This window comes from Varroa destructor, unplaced genomic scaffold (genome assembly GCF_002443255.2).
Source record: "Varroa destructor unplaced genomic scaffold, Vdes_3.0 BEIS01000002.1, whole genome shotgun sequence".
NCBI lineage: Eukaryota > Metazoa > Arthropoda > Arachnida > Mesostigmata > Varroidae > Varroa > Varroa destructor.
Window position 1 is genome coordinate 2,247,922 of NW_019211455.1, and position 24,720 is coordinate 2,272,641.

Below are 24,720 nucleotides of genomic sequence, written 5' to 3' on the forward strand. Positions count from 1 at the left end.
AGAAACGAGACACACGCACGCACGTACGTACGTACGTTCGGCCGTTCACGGTCTGCACTCTGTCGTATGACGTGCGCCAAGGTTGTCTTTCTATCATCATTCCATTAATAGGCAGCTTGCTATTTGTGTACGTACGAGCTGCTGCCGTAATCACATAAATCGGGTTCTCATATTAAAACATCGTCATATGGGGAAGAGCGCAAACCACTCCTTTAATAATAGCGGTTCGGATTAAAATTAGCACTTATGGATTTCTGTATCCGATGTGAGAGATCGGACGGACTCAGTAAAGAGTAAGTAAAACCATACCATAAACTGAAAAATTATTTTCATCAAGCTTATTGTACTTAATGAAGGAATTGTATTACCGTTGTACAGGTTCAAGTATCAAACTATCAAGTTTTATCAAACCTTGGTCTTGTTTCACATTTTAATACATTGGCAGGTATTAAGATATTGCATTGTGTCCTGTAGAGTTCTGCAGAGAGTATGCCAACCAGCGTAGTAATTAGGACACGATACTCTCCCTCAAAGACAGTCACATGGCATTAGCAAATGATGAACTACTACAACTTCTAAAAGTGACCCAAATGGTTTAATCATAATGTTTTAGATGAACTTGACAGATTTTTAGAAGAACTGGCCTTTGCGTTTGGTTATAGACGTCATACGGCAACAAGACTCAGATCAAACATCCTCTGGGCCTAGTTCAATATGCTAGCCATTCAACACAACAGGAACCATTAATAAAAACATGACAACAAAGCATCAGACCCGAATCATAAAAACTACTTTAGAATAAGTCATGTTAGTGTCAAACTAACACTTTAACGCAAGCGCTTTTTTGCATGTTCTTCTTCTTCTTCTTCAGGGAAAAGAGGCACATTGGCCTGGAAATTAAATGCCTGTTGGATTATATCATAGTACACTTAATGGTTGACCTTGGACTTGGCCTCATTCGAGCTGCTTTTCAGATTATTACCCATAGCCGTAGCATTCTGTGCCGCGATCACCTTCTTCGAAGTGCGCTAATTAGCCCTTTCTCAAATACCGTAAATATATAACTGAGTTTGAGTAAACCTTTATTTATCTTGTTCGTACAGTGAGATCCCCGCAACGCATGAGACATTTATGGAAATCGATTCAAAGTTTTACCATTAAATAGTAGCAATAAATCGTTCCTTTCTGAGAAATAGGATTGGCCAAAATTGGCCCGTGCCTAGCTTAAACAGTTTGCAAGGTTGCAAAATTGTAATTTAACCCAGCGGGTTACGTGCAGCGTGTTATCATTTATTTAAGCTTTCGGTTTCTCTTACCCGGTTGACATTTGTTTTTTCGGTAGCAACAACCTCACTCGAATTACAGCCACACGTTCTCTTTGTTGTTGTTGTTGTTGTTGTTGTTGTTTGTAGCAAGCACAAATTGTGAATGACTTGGTTACTTTCTAATTTCATATTGTAGTAGCGCAGTCTCGAGCCATATCATTACTGCGTCCTTCAACAGTTGCACCTTCTCCTAATTTAACAATTGCTTTTTACAGCATCTTTTCTTATTGGCTAAGCCGTAAGACGTTAACGAAGATCAAGTCCAACGAACTTCTAGCCTATAAGCACATTCTGTAGCTTGTTGCCACTTTAATTGTTCTCGGCCACGACCGCAGACCATGATGATGCGCATCTGGCTGGCTGGCTGGCTGGCTGGCTGGCTGGCTGCGTTGCCATGGATGACTCGAATTTACGTGTTGTTATCATGCTTTTTTATGCTAGAGTTACCATGGCCTTTTAGCATAGCAAAAACAAGTTCTTTCAAGGATTTCTTCATACAATCAACTTGAAAGCGTTAAAAAAACAGAACTTATTGCCAGAGAGTTGCTAGCATCCTAAATGCATCTCTTTTACGACTTTACGAAAATCACTTGATTGATTGGATAGGTTGTAGCATGTCGACCTATGGATGTTGTTCTTTGAGCGTAAAAACAGTCGACAGTGATGGAGCAGGTCACGTTTGATATCTCTCTATGATCAGATTATTAATTAGCGTAATTTCAACTAATGGGACGCTAGTTTAATCGCCATCAGTGGTGATGCCAAGGGTCTACTCGTTGAATAAAATTAGGAAATATTGTAAAAAACAGCAAAGAATGGCGACGGCGACAGATAAGGATCAGACTGATAGTATGACAAATGATCACCTTGAAGTAGGATGAAGGTAGTCAAGTGTGGATCACACAACGAATTTCCGCTCGAGAATCTATGGCCTTTCAAGTATCGTCTATGACAAACACTGGCTCTCTAAACGCACTTCAGTCGTCTTTCCAATTTCAGTTTTGGAAGTCAAACGGCAGATTGGAAAAATCATCCGTATTGAAATAACTTAAGGCATGTGTAGAAAGTTTAATTCACTGAACTTGAAGTACCTTCCAAGAGTTTGGAACGATCACAGTAAAAATATATATATATATATATACGACATCTACAAAAAGCAGTATACCTATATTGACCGCTGTCTCGTGAGTCCTTACTCGACATTTTATAGCTATCCTGTATCGCGTAGTAAAGATTCTTTGACATTTTCAGCATTACATAGGCAGCCTTATTTGTAGCCGCTTAATGTTTGTTCGTTCCTCAGATCACCATGGTAGTTGTCATCGATAAGCTGTCAGTATGTAATTTCTTATTGCAACAAGAATACAATATACTGAATCAACTGCAATACAGTTGGGATATAGAACAAATCGTCCTTGTACTAATTGTCTTTCGGTTCCGAGAATTAGAGGCTCGGCCAGGAAAGCAGATCGGGCTGTTCATTTTTATTTTGTACTGCAGTAGAGTAGAGTAGACAAGGTCAAATTACGGCCGCATTGACCTAGTCCTACATTGTCCACTGCCAGCCCTATCAAAGGAACATATTCAGCCACAAGCATTAGCTCGACGAAGTACGCACGGTAGAATTCTGCCATACGTATATAGAGAGGTAGAAATTCAAGTGATCTGAGTGCCCTGAGATTGAGGTTCTTTGACCGATTGGGAGTCAGCCTAGTTGGGTTGTTGTTCCAGCGGGAACGTTTCCTAATTTAGGCCTGAGTTTAATTTTTGATAATACGTATGAATTGGGAATATCAGTAGCCCGACAGGAATGGTGTCAGAAGAAAACGAGCCGCTTCAGATTCGCCGTTGCAAATACCCTGGTTTAATTTAATCAACAAAGTACGACAAAGGTAAAAAAAAAACTAAACGTAAACGTTCGCGGGAGTACGACCCTGGTAGCTACCCACAAATCTTAGAATGATAACTCAATAAGATCTTGCAATTTTTGGTGAAGAAGTTCTCGAGAATTGCTCAAGCCGATTAGATTTAGTACGCAGCACAAGATCTACTGATAACCATGATAAAACGAAGGCAACAGAGAGCTCTTTCCATTCGACTATTTATAGTATATCAAGATATTTATCCATAAGGCCGGAAACGAGTCAGGACTTAAACCTTTGCTGAAGGTAGACTGTACACTGTGTATATTTAGCGGTTGCACCGACTGGGTGCACCCAAACAACAATGGTAGTGCAGAAAATTCTATTGAGACGTCCGGCCTGTTTCGCTCGTGGTGTCGTTATCTCCACACGTCAAGAAAACAGCTTCAACGAGCGCTTCAACTTTTCTTAATTCCGCTAAAATTTACCGGTGCCACATAATATTAATATTTATCTGGAACTTGCATCTCCTTGTTAACACGGCGCCTGTCGTGTGATCTGAAACAGGTAGCAGTGCCTGCTTACTTACGCATTCAAGGAAACATCCTAGATAGCAAGATTGGCCAGGCGCTAACGAAGGAAGCATGTATGATATAATACATAGATCTAAATTGTTATTTAGACCAGGTTCTAGAAACAGTATACGTGGACAACATCTAATGCCACCAAACATCTGCATAAGGATAGGTTGGAATTGGCAAAATAGGTAATTCATAAAAAAGGCTCAGCTAGATCTGAGTACCAGATGCTGTTAGTTTTCAGTAAGATCTTACCTATTTTGAGCGGTAAACATACCTGACTAGGTAGCGAAGGCATTTCTTTTTGTTTGGTTACTTACACCGATGACAGGTCAATGCCACCTTTTTTGCAGGTTATAGAACACCTCCAATCTATTATTTGAAATGGGTGTTCGACAACTGAGCCTATTTCAAACCCCAATCCCCTTAAACGAGGTGTTCTGCAGTTAACCCTTAGCTGTCCTTTCTATGACAGGCTTTGCTTTGAGTGGCACTGCTTAAAATTATAAGTGCTTGTCAGGACAAGAGATTCGACGCAGGAAATAGGATGAACAAGCCGAAGTACGATCCTCTAACATACATTTAGAAAGAGCCTAAATTCTCTATTGGTAATTTCTTCATGTTGAAAAATGAATTTATAATCTTCCGAAAACTATGTAAAGTTATAATATATGAAAAATGATTGACGTTGGTACAATAATAAAGAATCGTTAATATTACCTTCAATGAAACGAAACTATACTATAGACAAACTTAATGTTGAATAACCGAACCTTGTGCGTCAAAGCGATCCACGAAGTGTGTTAAGTTCGCTTAAAATGTGTTCATAATATTCTGGGTTACATGACTCGAAAGCCCTGATCATGGGTCGCTTTGTGGGCTTCGCTTAGCGGTTCCTGACAGAAACGGATTTCGTTTCACTAACATGACGTATCGAAATTATTTATATTACGGATTAGAACGAGCTCCGAGTCGTGACTGTGACGTGAGTCCTTTATAATTATTCTATACAAATCAAGTACGACATCTATTTTATGACGCAAGGGAGTGTTTTAGAATTTCTCGTTGCACATGAACCTATTCAGTGCCATTAGCTGTCTTCTCGCCCAAGCGGTAGCCCAACGCACAGCGACCATCAAACTTATTCTTTTAAAATACGCTGCAAAGAAAATTCAGTAATCTTTATTCCAAATCAAACAAGACACACCGCTTTACTAGCGTTTAACGTTGGCTTATTATATTACGGGTGCTATATGGGTACATGGCAATCTATCAGATTTAATCGATCCCGTATTTTATTTTTGCTATTCTACACTTTCTTTAAGCATCGCTAACAAGAGCTTTGTCATTGCTTCATTTCATCACGCAGTACCGTAATCGCCAGTGCAAGAAATCCCCTCACAACAGTTAATCGAGGAAAATGTTGCACGCCTGGATGACGCTCGGGGACAGCTACTCCCCGGGGTCGGAGTTCGATGATTTCGTCAGGATGGGTTAAATCGGACGTGCACACAATTCTACAGGGTTGCCATCATAAATGTGCAGCGCAACGGGGCACAAGAGACAACAGCGGGTGGCCAAAAGCTAGGAAGACTTGTTACCACAGACATCCGCTACTCCTTCAGCACGTATACAGCCTACGCATGCTGCAGGACGTACTTCGTGCCAAATCGGCTTCGTACTGCTAGCGTCTAACAATTAAACAGTGACCATAATGAGAATCTTCCCTTGCAGGCTCGTCTCCTTTACCTTAGAGGAGAAAAGATATTTTGACGAATCGCTCATCGACGATAGGCGACATGGACGACCGAAACTAAAAAACGGTCTTCTCATCCGTGTACGTTGACGGCTGGGTCGTGCGCACAGTTTAACTACGATGATAATTTTGATGACGATAACGATATTTCCACAGAGGAAACGAAAAAATTGCTCAAGGACACCCACCGCTACTCTAAGCATCATTGACTACCATTAATAGTCGTAGTGGCAATAATCACCCGCGTCCTGTTGTGGCTAATAAGCAACCATAGAAAGCACTGTGGCTGCCACCCGCTGCGAGCTGGCAACAAACAGCGACTCATCCTGTTTGAATCTACAGACGGTGGTATCATGCACGACCATGCGCACCACTATAAAATAACGCAGGAAACGAAAAGCAAAAATGTGCTAGTTCTCCCCCTTGCGCGTCGGCGGTCAGATGTCGTCAATTGATCAAATATGTCTGATGATTGGTCGACAACGAGCGTGCCTTTTCCCGCCGATGTCTGATGTGAAAGAATCGCTTGTGAGAATTTTCCGACCCTAAACATTTGTTATGCCTATTAAAGGCCTTGTTTTTGGGGGTTATCGCTTGTTGTCGTCTAAGCTGCAAAATATCATTGGAAACAAGAGGTAAGTTAGAGAAAAGAACAGAAGGGCAGCGAGTTTGCCTTGTTTCAAAGATTCATTTCCTTATCTGCAAACTTACTTTGATAGAACTTCAGCGGGAAATTAATTGGTCACAGTTAATGGTTGGTATAAGATTAGATTATAGTGAAAAGGACGTCGTGGACATGTAGGACTCAAAGGAGACATCTGGTCTACCGCAATTATGCTATATATATATATATATATATATATATATATATATATATATATATATATATATAACTCACGCAGTGGATACAATATAAGTCGCATATTTCTCACATATTTCATATTGATAATATGTCTTAGACTTTTCCGGTATATCATGATCGGTATTTTTTTTGCCTTCGGCTTATATTAGAGGGCCAGCCTCTTTCTTTTCCGTCCCTTAAAAAATTTGGGTACCGCATTTTTGAGAATGACGTTTCTATTCGCCCCGAACCGATGAGCAACCGGAAATTCGGTGGAGTAGGCCATGTTTTACTTTACTACATGAGTAAATATAGAATAAAGTTGAATTCAAATAGAGGCGTGTTCATTCTTGTTGTTACATACTATACAGAGCGAGGAGCATCTTAATGGTAACGTCCTGTTTTCGGGTGCGTGAACCTCTATTTTTAGCACAGAATCAGCAATACCATGACGTCAGACAGAATAAATATTTCAATAGACTGAATGAATTTATTAAGAGAAAAAAAAATGTTAGAAGAAGTGGCGTTTCAGGCAATTTCGGTTATAGCTTCTGCCATTAACGAACTATGTAGCCTGTAGGAAGAAAATGCGTCTGTTTACTTTTCGACACGGGATACGGGTAGAGACCAATAACATGGATTTGACTAGATAAAACTTCAGCTTGTCAATGGTTTACGGCGTATGCGCTGTTATCTGAAGTAATTAATAGACAGGCTATGTTTGACTGATTTTATCTTTTGAAGAAAGATTTTAGCGCATAGTTCTATGATTATGCCTGCACTGATCCCCCTGACTATTCCATGGCCTTTTAGCGTTAATCGATCAAAACCCTATGACATATATACATGTATATATATAGACCTCGAATACAATACTATTCATATGTATTTTACCGCATATGATTTACGTATGATATATAGCATGACTACATTATACTTACATTACCACCTCGGAATACGATTTGCCCTGTATATGTATGGATATTCATTACTTTCTGCTGTGATGGTGATTTCTGCTTTACAAACAAGCAAGGGAAAACAACACGATTGGCGGCTTATTATTCTCAGTATCCCTCTAAGTATAAACAATACCATTATAAAAATATTTCGAATCCGTGTTTACTGCTTTTTTGGCATATATCGGGCAATTTTGAAGCCATCATTGCTGTGCCGAAGCTTATTATACCGATTCTGCTGCTGTTGCGGGCCACATTATAACTGTTCAACACTTGCAAACAAAGTTCCCTTTTCTTCATATCCTTTCACTAATCATTATCGGAAAGCGAGCTTCTTCTTAGTATTGCGGAAGAGCTGGTCTGTCAGTGAGTTGTATCTTGACTGTCTCTGCGTAGACTTCTGCGCGTGCATAGGAAAGGCCAGTTAAGAAGTATTAGATTCGTTGGCCGATTCTATTAGACGAGAGACTATCACTGGGCCAGTTTCCATGCTCGTGTCTACCCCAAAAGCCCAGTCTGCCAGTAAAGCATTGTATCACTCAGTAGGCCGTAAGCTGAGCGTCCTTGTCAGCTTTTTTTTTTACTGCTTTTGCTGCTGCTACACGCGTGATGGAAGGAGGTACACTTCATATTCAAAGGAGAAGAACACTGATGGTTCTTCGCTGCCCATTGGGGTCGAGACGAGAGTCGGGTAAGCAAGTCATACAGATAGCGCAGGTTGCTCAGTTTCACGGCAGTATTGCAAAGGGCAGGTCGCTCTCTGATGGCCTTTATTTGAGGGTCACTGTTACTTGGGCCCCTAAACGAGCTGCAATACAACCCGAAGACATATCCAGTAGCAGCTAAGCATACCACCCTTTGTCATGAAAAGCCCTTCAATTGCATCTTTGCACGAGGAAAAAAGAGTAATCATAGGATTAATTATAATGCTGAACGATGTTTTATGGATACACGGTTTTTTTTTGTCTATAATCTTATGCCTGCCCTATAAGTAATGCAATTATTAATATAATAAATAAATTTCATTATTAGTGAGATTAGAATCAATATTAACAGTGATACACACGTAGTGTCTACTTGACATCAAAGATGTATTGTAGTTCGAGGGCTGTATGTTCCCCTAAAAAAGTTGTTGATTTTCCCTGTGCAACTTCCTCAAATGCTCTTTTCCTTGGGTAGCTGATCCGACGTTTTTTCAATGACTCACAAATACGAGTGGCAGGAATATGCAGTTGTCAATTAAATGGGCATCAACAAAATCGACGCTGGTATTAATTGTCTTCCTTTGATAAAACACAGTCTTTGTCTCTAATAATAATATAAATTATGTTAAAAGCCTAACTTGCAGCGCAAGTATTTGGCGAGTAGGAAAAACAACGGTTTGCTTGATCGGGTCTTGAACTTAGAGCTTAGAAATTAGTCGTTTCAAATGCCCTTCTACAGTTGAATCGTGAAACCCAATGTCTACGGTTGAAATCGTGAACTACCTCTGCAATACAATTTGTTCCGGTTTATCAGAGAAACAACAAAGAGAATTAGGTTATCGGTAATGTGGTACTTAGGGGGTTTTGCGCGATCGAAATAGTGCACGCTAAGTTATACCTCGGGTATATGTCAAATGGGCGTGTTTTATCGAAACTAAAATTATTTTGAAATTATTCCCCGTCAACCTTGAAAATCTTGGCAAATTAGAAAGAGGATCTGGCGGAATTATTACTGTAAATGACTAGCGTCGAGTTGACAAAGGCTAACGCAGGACAATACTTATCTACTAAATATGCCTACATTATGCCTTCTTCACTTTACTGCAGCAACAGAAACAATACTGACTTCATTGTTTGTTGAAAAATAAAACAGAAAATTATACATTAAATATATAACAGCAAACGTACTTTAACAAGAACAATCAGTCAACCACATAATCATTTTCTGGCAATATGCGGTTATGGCCATTATTATGGTCGACAGTATTGAGCGCCTTCGTTAGCTAAGCGGACTTGTAAGGTAATTTGTTGGCAACTTCTAGCAGTATATATAGGTGCCGCTATGGATTCTATTACCACCAGCGCAACCGCCGTTGCGCGTCCGATTATATTGGCGTCGTCCGAAATTGACAATTGGATACTGCTACTTCGAGGGTGCCATGTACTAGCAACAACAGCTACGATAATACGTACGACACCCATCGAACATATCGTTTCCTCCGCCGAGGCGGCTTCTAGTAGCCTCCGAGAAAAACAGCCGAGTGCGAGCCATGAAGCTACTGGTATAATTCGGTTTCGGTCAAAAACAGACGACGTCCACTTGGAGGTCAATATGGCGGCACGATTTGTGATAGAAACAGTAGCAACAATCTCCGTTTGTTGACATTGTCGTGTCTATTCTGACGGTGAGACGTTACGCCTTGTCAACCACAGTCGATTTTGCTAGTATGATCCAGAATATATCCAGTTGCATATTATTGCCCAAAATAACTCAATCTGATTGATTCGAATAAAGTTCAATGTTGAATTCGAACGTTTGAGAAAGACTTCTATGTCTCAAGTTTTACGTCCGGTATTGCCGTTAGGCACGTTTGGTCACACGGCTGGCGCCCAGCGCGAAACGAAGTGTAGGCAAACGCGTCCCTAAGACACAAACAACGCCGACACACGTCGGCGAAGACTACGACGAACACGCGGAACTAACCGTTCGCGTAACGTCAACGTCAATGAAAGCGGCGACGAGAATGACGCCAAACGTTACTGCAACGAACACACACTCGCCCTCGCTGTGCCGGCATAATTTGCATGTACAGGATCAGACAATAGAATGCACGTATATGAATGTTAGATGTTAGCAGCGATGCTAACACAAAAATACCTAAAACAGCAGGAACAGCAATATCGATAAATACGTGCGATGCATCGACGTTTGCCGGGTCGGGGCCATTCGGCGCGTTTCCTACGTTCGCGAACATGTTAAAAACGCATGAATACAAACGAAGAACATTGTACGCAACAAGGTATCGTTTTCGTCGCTAGCGACTTCGACATACATATCAGCATTGGCAGCATCGATCCTGCCGTTCGTAGCACTAGACATGGCTCGTCCGTGCTAAAATCAATAGGCATGGCTAAACGACAACGCAGATTTTACAGTGCGGCTCTGTGGAACCATAACGTGGGACATCACACCCCGTACTACCAGATTTTCATGCTACTGGATCGTCCTCCAATGAATTACACCCTAGGAAAGAATACAGATGGGTTCTTTCCGTCTGTTTTTTGTCCATTGTCTGAAAAGCTTAATTTTTCCCGTGGTAACAGCGGCCCAGGTGCCAAGACCGCTGAGCTGAGTAATTAGAAGACCAAACAAAAAAAAATGGACGTGGTCATAGTCACCTTAGTAATGGCGAGGAGCGTGTATGTATGTATAAATATGCGCGTGTGTATAGGAAGATCATCAGTCTTCACGCCTGCTTATGCATCCATTCGACCCAACGGGTAGCGAATCGGCAAATTGTAAAATCAGCCCATAAATATATGGACGGATTGATAGGTCTCCACACATGATCGATTTGGTTCGATCGACATTCGGTGAGGCTATACGACGCCGTAAGCTGTTGAACCACGTTTGCGATAGACCACTATTTATTAGATAGACAGATTGAATTCGCGTAAGAGATTTGTCTTGCAAGAAGATGTACCGTTGAATTGATCGGACGTCGACGTCAGTGAACGTAGCGTGTAATGCCTAGAGTAGATATCGCCGTCTTTTGCCTATAACTGAAAAACACGTTGCGCCGCCTTACAAACATTTGATAGAAATCCAGTTTTTTATGTCGTTCTCTATCTGTACCAAACTATGTGAAGGTATAGCCGTAGAATCTGGTAGCCGTAGAACTTGGAACAACAAGTTACTCTAGTACTAGCTTTGGGTTCTTGCAAAACAAGTTTATATAGGAAATAACAGCAACAAACAGGGACACTAAGAGCCTATTTTGGAAAGAAGATGTAGTCGTTATATAGGCGATTGTAGGTAATCGAAAATATACAAGATATGGCACAGCTCTCCTTGACGTGGTGTCCTGACTACTTACTTGTTAATGCATGTTTAACCGATTCTTCGTTTCTGGGACAATATTTCAAAAGTTGCTATGCTGTATGATTGTATATTTTTTGCAAAGGCATGATCTTCTGCCACTACTAAAAAAGACCATACCGGCTATGACACCTGTTTAATATGTGCGGGCCCTATGCAGTGCTAAGCCTTTAAAGATAAACTCAAAACCTCTTTTCCGGAAAACGAGACTGTTACTTCACATTGTAGAAAATACCGAAAAATCACCAACAGTAACCCCAGAAATATCGTCAACATCCGTAATGCGCATAGTGACAGCTATGAGCTATGGAAAATGCATTAAATGCAAGTTAAACTTAGCTGCTTTTAGAGTTTTAATAGTTAGAAGGACCAGTCTGGTAACGAGTTCATTATGGGTTGAATCATTTCTTCCAGCTTACACCCTGTTACACTGTGTTCATTTTGAAATTCAATTCAAATTTAATTGATTACAGAAGGTGAGTTTGCAACGGCATGTAGTCCAGAACAGTCGAGGATGTATTCATTAGCATCGCGAATGCCCCACCATGAACACAGCCCCGACACGTCGGCCGGAAGTAGCTCAGCGGCGTCGAGTTCCTCCGGATCGATGTTTCTCCCCGATCACATCTCGGATCGCAATAGTGACTTTCATCCTAGGCCTTCGTCGTCACACAGTGCCGAATACATACCGAGTACGGATGAAATTAATCAGGTATGAAACAATAAAATTGTAACCCCATAGAAACGAATTTGCAAAAAGAAATATCGGCATTTTAACCTACTTGGCAAGGATCCGTTCTTTTTCCATCGTTCCCGTATATCATTCATGGATTATCTGATTAGATATACAGATATACACTAATGGTGACTGTACTATTGGATGTACGTACTGTCCAAGAAATACTAATTTCAATATAGATTGATATTGGTAAGATGTATCAAGCATTTTTTTCTTATTTTATCCACACAAATTTTGTAGTGTACAGGCACCCTAAGAGATCTTTAAAGCAGGGATCCTTCTTGCTCTGTCTCAATGAAAAGTTTGGCCACCCGAGTCATTCGTATCAGGAGTATATATTTCTACTACTTAAAGGTATAACATTATTACGTGTCTGCAGGCGTTAGCCCAGTTAACGAGTCGTAGTTGGACTCAAGACGTTGACGAGGAGCCGATCACGCCCTGTAATGATTCTACTTACAGTTATGTCAGCGCAGTGATCCAACAGCTGCAAACAAATAGTTCTACAGCTTCGTCTCCAACATCATCGACGTTCACCAGCCCGCGAAGTGGTTCAACTAGATCGTCGTTTGGACGCGGATCTGCTCGCAATAAGAGATCCTTATCGCAGTCTCCTAGCGAATCTCCAAGTTCCCTTGACATTAACACTATTATCCGCACTTCTCCGACATCTCTCGCTGCATACTTGAACAGTTCTCGTAGTTCTCTGCTGTCGGGCTCAGGTTCATATGGCCATTTATCTGCGAGGAACTCTTTACAGAATTCGCCGAACTCGGAACAAAGTCCAAGGCGGTTTAGCTTCACGGCCACGAGTGGCATGGTCTCTCCGGATTTAGCCTTGCAGGCCATTCAGGAACTCGAGCAGGCGTCCTATCATGGCGATCAGCTAGTAGATGCAAACTTAGCCGTCATTGAACAACAGCCGTTGGGTGAGATTCGTGAGAATGCGTATACAGACCACCAATTTACAACGCCTGCAGAACCGCCGACAGCAGCAGCGTCGTCAGCACCTGCACGAAATGCGCTTATGCCACCTATTCAACAGTGCTCCAGTATGGAGCGTATACTTCGATCTCAGGTAGATATTCCGTGTTTGCTTGACGGCATGTTTGTCAACTTAGCGTAATGACCTCCGCAGAGCTCTGAGGTCAAAACCGGGCGTACATCCACCTTGTCTTGTGCTGGGACAAGCCATTCAAGACAGTGCTTGATACTGAGTCAGCGATTTCTCGACAAAGTTTTTAACATGACACGATTGTGAGCGTTTCATTAACTCCATTTTGATGGTAGCTCAACACTAGCCTATACGTTTAATGCAACATGCATATAAGTGTTGATACCAATAAACGTTCATTGATTCTCGATCGACATATCTCGCAGTTAGCAACACTTTTAAGCGCATAGTGATATTCTAAATGGAACCGCTTTATAGGGGTTCGACATTTTGCGACGCCTTACTTTTCATTTGAGAGATACACTTGAGTTACAGTAAAACTATGAAAAATCTAAAAGTTCAAATCGTTCACGAGTATGATTTTCAATTTGAAGCTACGACGGCGGAGACAATTGGCCGTACGAACCTCGTATTTGGTGAAGGATTTCAAAAATCGTCGGAAAATATTTCGAGTTTGAAGATGAATGAAATGAAAGGCTTCCGCAAAGTTAAATAAGGAAAAGCTGAGAGATGCGGAGAAAGCCGATCCCCCTTGAAGTGCATGACTGTTATTGCTAAAACTTTGCGTATGCAAAAGAAGAACCGTATTCATTCCCTTAGGCCACATGTATGAGCTGAAAAAATTTAATAATCTCAATGAGGATAAAAATAACGACGAAGATATGCTAGTTTATCTCTTTTATTATTTTATTTTTGCATCGAACTGTAACTTGTGCTGCAAAATTAATTTTTTACGTTAATCGCTGGCAGTCACATCATCAGTGGGCATCATTTTATGGTATAATTCAGATGTCGTCTGCTACAGTTTCGTTAGTTCTGGTCTACTGCACTGTCCACAATCGCAGCATTCCTACACCTGATGTACCTATTTTTTTTTTGCTAGAAATTTTTGGGTTTGGCTATCAAGTACTCGTCCAATTAGATTTTAAGGCAAATATTTGATTACTGATTCTGTTTGCCAATTATTGGAAAAAGTGGTCAACGGAGCAAAGTATGGAAAATATGGTAGGTACGAAAGAAAATCCCAGTCAAGCTCTTGTAGACTGGTTTTCACAATTTCCGAAACGAGCGGCCTGGTATTGTCGTGAAGAAGAATGACTTTACTTTGTTTATCGGTGTTTTTTTTTCTGTTGTCTAGCCTCATTTCTTTGATGTAACTGGACAAAATACATGTTATTGCCGGCCGTTTTGTTCTCGTCGAGCAGTTCCCGGTCCCATTAAATTAAGACTATCGATTACTTGGGATTAGGATTTAGCTTAAGTCCGGATTTAGGCGCACCTTCGGGTACTAGCTGCTCTGGATTTACGTGGAAACACCACTTCTTGCCATCGATGTCATTTCTATAAGCAAATCTGTCATTCTTGACACAGCCCCGGGCGAAGTGCTAAGAGGCAATGACAAAGCCGTGTTCCTTTCTACTTCGACTGACCACTTGAACGGCTAATTTTTGAGTAAATCATATGGACTTAAGGTGCTTATGGATAAATATTGATGACTGCAATTTGTTTTTACTTTATGCGCAATTTACGAACTCTCTGTTGGCCTTCATTCTTCAAAGGTGCCTTCACTTAGCCCTTATCGACTTTATGCGGTTGACAATAATGAGCACATCTTTTCATTACATTATGTATTTTAAGACGCCATTCTTCAACGTCGCTTACCAGTACTGAGCAGTCCTAAACACGACGAAAATAACCCATGCTGTTTCTGAAGTACTGAAGTAACTAAACGGTGCGGAAGCATAAGGGCAAGAAGTTCTTAAGAATACCTGTGTTTTGATACTGCAATGAAAAGGAAAAACCATGTTCGTGGAAAGAATCTAAAAAGTTAAGGTTTATAAACAACGTAATCTCTGCATTTAACGGTACACTGAGGATGGCGGTCTATTAGAGTGAGATCGGCCCCCATGCAGGAGACGACTTGGCTCAAGGACATTTGCACGGAGAGCGTTGGCTACACTCTTTGTGCATCACAACAGAGCATCTTGCCTCCCAGCATTTCATTCCATCCAACTCTTCCGCAAAGCTTATACACATGGCAACAATGCCCATACATTTTTATTAAGCCTTGATCGCTTAGTCTAACTTTAGATATGTTACGTTCTATTTTATAAGACAACATTTAATTCGCAGATTGCATTTATCTACCATGCGATACGATGATTTAACATGGCTGACATCAACAAGACTCGAGTAGCAAACATGGCTGCGTTCGTCACAAATATACTTGAAAGTCCTGACTTTGATTCTAGCCACGCTACAAAGAAACAGTTGATTGCGTATAATTCATTAGGAAGTTCAATACAACGTTGAAATCAATTTTTATTTTTCTTGCTTTGTCCCTTTGTTACTTGTTGTCGTGTTCGAGTGTGCTAGTACCATCCATTAAGAGCAGCGCTGCTTTCATTTAACATTACGTTCATCCCGTTTTCACCTGCCTGTCTTCCCGTCTTACCCTGGCATGGCCGACAGATAAGTTTTGATATGGACGATGATGACGATCCGTTCAGCCAGCCGTCTGCTTCCACCACGTCCCCGAACACAGGCGCCGACGCTGCCACAGCATCGGCCTCCACCCTTGCACAGTCAACGGGGCTTTCTGCGCCAGTTACATCAACGGCCATCGCCAATACGTCATCGGTTCTGCCCCCCTTGGCTTTACCGCCACAGTTGGCAAATCACTCGTCGTCGACAATGCCGGCGCCTCCGTTACCCCCTCCGCCTCCGTTACCCCCACCGCTTCCTGTACATCCCAGCCTATCATCCTTCGCCTCGTCTGTATCGCGCCCACCACCGCCACCAACACCTGGAGGAAGCGCGAGTACCTCCGCTGCAATGGGCCCTTCATGTGCTTCGATGCCCGGCCCTGAAGCTCCGCGACCGCCGCCGCCCAGCTACGAGGAACACTTCCAAATGTCACAAAGACGTCGTTGGCTAGCCGGACGCGCAGTCCATGAAATGAATTCGACGGATTCGCTTCCGTCGAATTACTCGTCGTTTGACAGCTCAACTGGAAGCGATTTCGCTTCGGAGCTCGATGCGACTTCGGGAGGCAGTGACGCACAACGGTAACGTATACAACAATTAGGGAAAGTGATAATAATGACTATATTCATTTTCCGGAGCTATCAAGCGAGTCGAAGAACGTAAATGAGCTTCAAATCATATTCGATAAAGCAGCAATATTTTGGTCGTTTTTTACTGCCTACTAAATTTAAGTTGGCACTTAAATAGCTTTTCAACAGCTGTATGTTTGAGATTACCACATCTGCTTTCGTTATCGCTGGCTTATTTGAAAATATACGGTGGGTTATGTTATGCCACTTGTAGAGCATGAAAGCGAAAGTACACGAACCTAAATCTAGAACATTTGGAGGCTAAAGCCATCATAGAATTATCTTTTCTCCAATTCAGGTCGTGATATAAGTATGGCGATAAGGTCGTACATCGTCGTCGACTAACCACACTGTGTGGTATCAGCCGCCGCGCCTACACATCAATGAAGCTTTTCAGAAATTCGAGATAGCTGGCAATACTGACTTTTTGTTCGGTAATTATCTATTTGAAAATAACAAATGCCCCTGATATTCTTGTGAGCATAGGCATTAGTTCCATTGAAGTAGCCATTGAAGTTGCTTTCTGTTCTGCTCAACATCACCATTTGATTTGGATCTCCTTTCTTTTGCTGCTAGGAAGTGCAGGCTTCCGTCTTTGGCGACGGTATACTCCATGCGAATTTTTTCTGATAACCGTTGAGTCAATTGACTTTAATGACGATCATGCCTCTTCTCAGTTGTCCTGGACCTATAGTATTAGCTTGGACGAGGAATCCCCTATTAAGCCGTCAGAAAGCGTATTTTCGATACTCTGTTCCGTTCAAAAGCTTCCGTTACAGCAGCCCGTTTGAGGTCCTGTGCCGCCGCCATCATCACCACCATCATCATCTGTGGACTTCAAGTCCGAAATTTGATTTCAAATAATTGCACCAAGCCACTGGTTTGGTAAAGGCCTCCCATGCCAAGGTTCTATCTGATTCCCAGTGAACCCGACCAGCGCCTTAATTTCGAGAAAAAATATATTTCGTTATTGAGCACTTGTTTTTTGCCCCAAGCGATATCCTTGTCTCTAGACTCGATATTTTGTTAGGGCATTTTATCAGCTTATAGTTGCAGTTTCCGACAACTTAATGTAAATACGTACGAAGTTTTTAGATAAACGAGACGTAGTTTGAAAATTGTTTTGATTTTTCGGCCCGCCAAGCAACTCCGGACAATCCAATCCTATTAGTCAATGATATTCGGTCAATGTTATTGTTGAAGTCTTTGACTGAGGAACTCAACACCGCCGGCTTACTACTCTCCATTGTACAACTTCGATTAGAAATTTGTGATCATCTAAATGAAGGCATAATTTGAAAACCTTAAGCACATACTCTTGCTTTAATTCGCAAAGAAACACGAAAAGCCGTAGGTAGAGTCGAGTCTTTGCTAATTATGTATATGATAAACTGAGGACTCTGCCTGCGTAGCTCGTCTATCAAACAACATGTATTACGTTGACTGAGTGGAACCCGATTATACGTGAGTTCGACAAACTACGTCTAGGTCTGCGTATACCTCTGGAAAACAGCGAGTCTGCTGTGCATAGTCAATAGTGATACCACTGAAGGGTAAAAAATGGTTGTTTTTGCGAGTGCATGCCGTCTCTTTAGTCACTTGATGGACCGCGTACATATGTAATCGCTCAATAGACCCATCTGGCTATGTATTATGAATCAAGCGAACGCCAGTGCACCCTAAACAGCATACGGCAACAAAAACAACAAGTTCAATCGAAGCTCGTTCGTCCGCCGAAGTACGTTACGGCGACTGCTCCTAGCGTAGCAAGGTTAGAGCCACACATACACGCAAAACTCAAATGGTCACCAGTCTCGCAGCACGAATCAGTCGTCGACTGTCTCGACCAAACTCACGTCAAGCTAACACCGATACCATCCGGGAAAACACCTCTTGAAGCTATTTCAATTGGAACACAATTGCGTAAACACATACAGTGCTCATATACGTATACGTACATTGTATCAACGAGCCACATATAACGCTATGCGGTCAACTTATATATGGAACAGCGTAAAAGCATACAATTTAATTGCTACAGAGAGGGCTAACCGTTTTGTAGCCGCACCGGTGGGGGCCGATGTTGTCAATTAATTGTAATCTGATTATAGATCCAGTAACAACAATAACGGTTAAACGCCGTAGATGTACGCGCATTTAAGCAGAACATCGGCGAGGTGGGACTTCGGCCTATTTTAGCACTCTGACCAATATTCAGGATAAAGGGGCTATTGTCCCGGGCATATGAAGCTGATTGTTCTGACCTGAACGGAGATCGATTGTGGTGGGGCGGAGACAGCCGTCATTGTGTAGCCATAGTGCTGGCCGAACTAACATTTACAGGTATAGTAGAATGCTAATGATAGTATTGTTGCTGATGGTTATAATGGCTATCTTGTGTGTTATCGTTAGGGTTTGTCAGTGCAAGGCTGCTTACGAAGTCCATATCCTGTAGTGGCATGTGGAAGCGTGTTCTGGGATCGATGCCGAACGTCGTACATCGAGTCTATATGTATATATATATAACATGTCCAGCTAAATGTAAAAGTATTGGCAATTCGGGCAGTGACTGGTAGTGAAACACTGATTGGAAGCTTGAACGAAGACAACCACGAACTTACTAAGCGCTCTATTGGTTGCTATCGATTTTACCTACCTGCTAAAGACTCCTTTGTTTTTCTTAGCTTCCGACTTGACTGAGAAGTAAGTTGGCGAGCCTCTGGCCCTGTTTTTTTCTTTTCAAAATTATTTTTCTTATTAATTATTCACTACGCGTAGTTTTTGAAAATTGACATGAAACAGTGAGCAAGGCCTGTTGACCATTCTGAGGCGCAGCCCTATAGCTTGCTAGCTGAAAGGCGTCCGTGATTCAGAAACCGCGATATGCCACTTTTGTACTCGAGCAATTAAAAGCTTCTTACTTGATAAATGTTTGCCGCAGATAAAACGCTTGACAAATACTAAGCCAATTTCGATTGATAGCTTCTTATTGACAAGTGCTTATTGTTTACGAACGTAGCTTGATGTATTTAGAGCTGTTTCCAGCTGGACTCGATTTATTTACCTCTACAGTAGGTGTGAACTAGTTCTAGTTTGGCTCTTTTATTAGTTTTATTTGGTGTCCGTTCAAGGGCACGCGGCGATCCCCCTTCCATAATGGATTTTCTCGCTTTTGTGATGGCCGTTCATTGACGATAGCGTAAACAGTTTCCGTTCTTACTAGAAAATCCATTTAAATGTGTAGGCATTGCTTGAAACTTCCCTCACGCATCTATCTATGAAATGTATATAATTATTTGAAAATCAGTGCTCCACTAACGCAGCTTTACGGTCCTAATTAGCTGCTCTCGTTATACTTAATAAGTAGCTTTTGATAATTATTAGCGTCACCATTATACCTACAATCAGCATACAACAACCAATTGATTTGTTGTCACGACGAAAAAAACAAATAGCTTCATTCCGCTATGACGAAGTTTAGATACGATTGACTTTTCGGTCTTTACGGTGATTGACTCCGACGGCCACAATGGCGTTGATCATGACTGTGTATTTATTTAAAGTGAGCCGGCGAAATGCATTTTGCCGGCAGCTGCCGACGGCTGCGGCCGTACCACTGCAGTCGAACTGACGCTTCCGCTATCATAACTTTATCGGTCGACCCGTCACCACCTGTTCCATCGTTTATCGGTCTCGCTGCTTATTTTGATCGCTCTGTTATACCGCTGTGATGAAAACGACATCGTAACGCAGGGTATAGACCGCCGGAGGTCGAAATAGGCGTAAGGTGTCCACTTTCGGGTTCCGCGACAGATTACAGACATGCAGATGAATAAGAAGCAGACAAACCGAACGTTACCGCATAGCTCATAGACACATAACTAGAAACACAAACACACAAAGTGGCCAGAAAACGACGAAGGGAAAGTAAAGAAAAACCACACGATAAAAACGAACAAGCTTAACGGCCATGGCGACAGCTTCTGTCTGTAGCTTTTCGTTTGAGCGCCAAACCCTTGTCTCTGGCAGTACAGGTCCATTATTACGACAACACTATTGGTTTAGATCGAGAAGTACGAAACGCTTGGCTATTCTCCTGTATTCGTGTTTTCGTTAACGTCGAAGTTGGCTCATTCAAACCATATCCGTCCACCTGATTCGGCCATTCGTCATACGGTCGATACCTCAGACCTGTAGTGATTAGTCACTTTTACTTTCTCGGATCTTGTGTGCGGTCCGTCTGAAGTAGCCTGTGGTGGCGTTGCATTAGCTGTTTGACGTGGGTACAAGGAAATCCCATAATTTGCTCATCTCTTTTCAGTCGCTGGTACCATATCCGCTTGGTAAATTCTAAGTGTCCCGTTGTTACGCTAGCGGTAGCAGGTCTGTTTAAGATAAGCATCCAGATCATTCATTGGCCCAGATAGAATACGACGGAGTCGCAGCGATTTTGCCAGTCGTAATGGTCGTTTGCGTATAATGATTCTGGTGCTTTGTAGTGTCTAGCCCTGTTCTGTCTTTTTACCGTTTTCTTTTATACTTCTTTGAAAATTAATCACGAGTCTTCGCCGGCCAGAGAAAAAGGACGAGACAGGCGAGAGCTTTCGCATGAGGCAGATAGATAGGCAAAGCGGTCGGATACAAGACATAAGAACGCCACGTAGCCCAGCCCAACATATAGCGGAATCAACTCCTGGTTGCATCGTCCGGGCAAGAATTGACCCCGGTTATGGCCCAGAATCGTCGTAGAAGTCGAATCGCAGCAGATCGGGCTCCAGACAGAGAAGCATTTGGACAAAGCGGCAGCGCCAGATACCATGACAGCGCCGACAGAAGCGGCATAACTCACCGGTCACTGCGCCCATCGTTGAAAAAACAAAAGTTGTTACTTGAACATTAGCATCAATCTTTGTCGGATGATTATTTCTACGGCTATTCAACTTAGCCTATATAGCTCCCTCCTAATCGTTGCAGCTATGCGTGTGTATAGAAATAGAAATTATCTCAGGAAAGATACGAACAGAAGCAATATCCGTAACGTAGACAGGTTTCGGCACCATTTGAAATTAACACATGGGAATGACTGACTACAGGAAATGAGAGAGCAGTGGATATCGCACTATCAAGATAAGACTGTTAGACGTCGGTCTAGTTGCCCAGGCAGGTCTATTTCAACACTGGCTGATACAATGTGAACTTCTCTCAATACTATCTACTTCCATAGTCGGTCCCTGTGATTTCTAAGCCTTAGCAAACGTGCCGCATGATGCATAAAGGTATATGTTTTTCTACCAATGCTTATTACTGTAACTAATACATGAACAAGGCCATTTATTTTCGTCTGCTATAAAGGATATTCCTAACGCACCAAATATATAGAAAAATAAAATTGTCAACTTTTAGTAGTTGGCTCAACGCTTGAATTTAGTTAATTATACATAAGACTGAGTAAAAAAATATTCAATTCAATCATGCGGAAAAATCTCTCTGAATAATTTGCAGAAAAAGCTATCTATATAAGCGTGAACGTGTAGGGCGATAAAGAAATAAAAGCTTGTTCGCCTAAAGTTGAACACCATGCCCGCACACAGAATTGCATAGTTTCTTCTGAATGATAAAAACCACTGGAGATGGCCGAAAAAGGCTGTCGAAAGCGGATTGTTTCCTTTTTTTACTCTCTACCTGCGTTTTACAGGTAGATCCGGGCCCAGACATTCAGACGTCCCGTCATCTCAACCAAGCGTTGGGCGCGTTTTTCTTGAATACCCTCATGAGGTCGATGTTGATGGGCCTGTACGTTCCCGAAGCTCATGTCAATCAGCACAACTCTTCCCAAAAACCTACATGCGTCCAAACTATGTTTTGAAATGATCCGACATGAGACATAAACATAAAATAAGGTCATTCATTCCGTGATAGCTCTGTAAGTAATTCGACGCTAGTTCGGCAGTTTTTCCGCGCCCGCTGTGACAGGTCGCTCAGAACGGGGGTGAGCTTTAAGGCTGTGCCGCCGATTACCAAGTCGCCGATTACCAATATATTCGTTCAGATATTCAGCGCCGACCGATAACCTGCTTTTCAAAAACCTGACGCAAGCTCGTTACTTGCTATTTTCGGTATCGAACTAAAAGGTGCATTAATCGATAGAAACATGGCCTTATGTCACTCACTCCAAAGCGTTGGCTATATACAAAGCATAGGTTCAGTTTTTCTGAAATGTGACTTTGAATATGAAGCAGCTAGGACATCATTCGTTCGACATTAGGCGGCTACAAAAGCAACGGGTTCTATCGAAACCTCTTTGACCCAGCCCTGCTGTGTAGTGCTCTACAGAGTTCTGGTTATATTATTTCTTACCGTACTAATTTAAATACATATGACGCAATACAAATAGTAGTACTAAACTCACGGAAAATATTTCTTTTCAACTCTTTCGTATAGCTTTCTTTTCTCGTCTCAATGGAAAAAGAATAGACGAGCCACAGCAATTGAATGTGCAAATGAAAAATCCTTTTCAAATAGATTTCCTCGTCTAGGAAAAGCATCAAGATGTATATCAAAAAAAATAGCGAAAATTATCTATATGTTATCGAAATCGAGGTCCGAATAAGTAGTTGGTGGCGGAAGCGATAACTTGAAACACTTTCTTCTCGTTGTGGCTGTTTCTCGGGGTGTTCATCTCCGCTAAATTGATTATTTATTGATATTAACGAGACCCTGATACACCACAAAACCTACTAACAGATATATATATACAATCGGCACCAAACGGCCTGTTGTATGTGGAGTTAGCGGGGCAGAAATAGAAGAAGATACTTCGTTTCGAAAACCCACTTGTCGCTGTCAAAATCGATCATCGATGCCTTCTGCGACTTCGTCTGCTTTCTGTCTTGAATCTGTTCTGTGCTATGTTTTCATTTTTTTTTTTTTTTTTTTGCTGTTGATTAGAGTCGAAACCGCAAAAAACTGAGTCTGACCAGTATATCGGCCGAGTTAGAAATTCCTATCATTATATATATAATATAATTCCTGCATTTGTTTTGCTTTTTATTTTTTGTACGAACGGCATATTGGATGGTTGTCAGCATCGTTGGGTAAATTGTAAAAAAATTTCCATTGGAAAAGTTATACATTTGATTTGAATAATGGCAGAACACTGATAAGCGTTCTGCAAACCCAACTACGTCTCTCATGATCCCAAATTAAAGTGTATTCTTTTCTATAAAGGCACAAATTTATTCCACTAATAGTTGGCCTAAGCTGGTGAAAACATATACTCGAAATATTAAATAAACCGATGTTTGAAGCTTCTTTACACAACCGTTAGCTTACTTAGCTGTTTACCATAAAATTGACATAGTCTCTTTTTTTGCTTGAACGAGACATCTACAAGGCCCAATGGTCTATTTTCTGAAGCTGTTTGTAGAGCCTATAGGATGGCTTATAAAAGTAACGTGATGACTCAAAATCAGATAACGCTAACAATGAAGCATCTGGACTATATGCTTTATAAAAAACTCTTTCTCAAGGCTCTTTTTTAAGTATTTTCTGCCATTTCACTACTTAATCTTCGCACGCGCTATAAGCTCGTTAAAATCAGATACGAATATATCTCTGTCTATTGCTAAACACTCCAAGTAAACTAGATTAGGAATAAGCTACTGTCATTTGCCTATTCAGTGAATCAGTGGATCTTAATAATTTGATTGACTGTTAATGATTCTTATCTAACTGGCCTGTATTTCTATCTCGATTTGTGAACTACGCTATTGCAGATGTTATGACTGCCTCTGGGAGGATTGCGGTTTGCCGTTTGACGATCAGGAGGATTTGGTGCGTCACATTGAACGGGTGCACGTCGAGGGACAACGGGGACACTGCGGAGAATCTGGAAGTTCTGCTGCTTTAGGTGTTGGATTCCTACCTGGAAGTCAGGCAACGGATGAATTCACCTGTCACTGGGCTGGGTGTCCAAGAAAAAAGAAGGCCTTCAGTGCCCGGTATAAACTGATCATCCATATGCGAGTACATTCTGGTGAAAAGCCTAATAAATGTATGGTTAGTATTCATAACAGTCTGCATCAAACAGAAATCAAATCAGTGGGACTATATATGTATGATAGTATATGCTGTGGTTCATAGCATTCAAGAAGACAGTACCTGTAAGCGTTTCTGTTTCACAGTTTGATTATTTCCGTTTGGTTAAATCACGTAATAAATAACCTTTCACTGTTTGTGCACTTAGTACGAAGATGCAGCGTCCCTGCTGCTGCTGCTTCAGCTAAAATTT

General features: G+C 41.6%; 1 protein-coding gene across 7 annotated transcripts in view; it reads left to right on the forward strand.

The window, feature by feature from the left end:
* LOC111245292 (uncharacterized) overlaps positions 1–24,720 on the forward strand; it is a 69,744-nt gene that overhangs the window by 41,153 nt on the left and 3,871 nt on the right. For 6 of the 7 annotated variants that reach the window (XM_022793461.2, XM_086980171.1, XM_086980176.1 and 3 more), the window contains 4 exons: positions 11,875–12,113; positions 12,520–13,218; positions 15,787–16,382; positions 24,206–24,488. In XM_022793461.2, the coding sequence (XP_022649196.1) occupies positions 11,875–12,113; positions 12,520–13,218; positions 15,787–16,382; positions 24,206–24,488 (1,817 nt within the window). Of the gene's footprint in view, positions 1–5,134; positions 6,157–11,874; positions 12,114–12,519; positions 13,219–15,786; positions 16,383–24,205; positions 24,489–24,720 lie in introns of all 7 variants that reach the window. The other variant, XM_086980178.1, reaches the window with a different exon arrangement.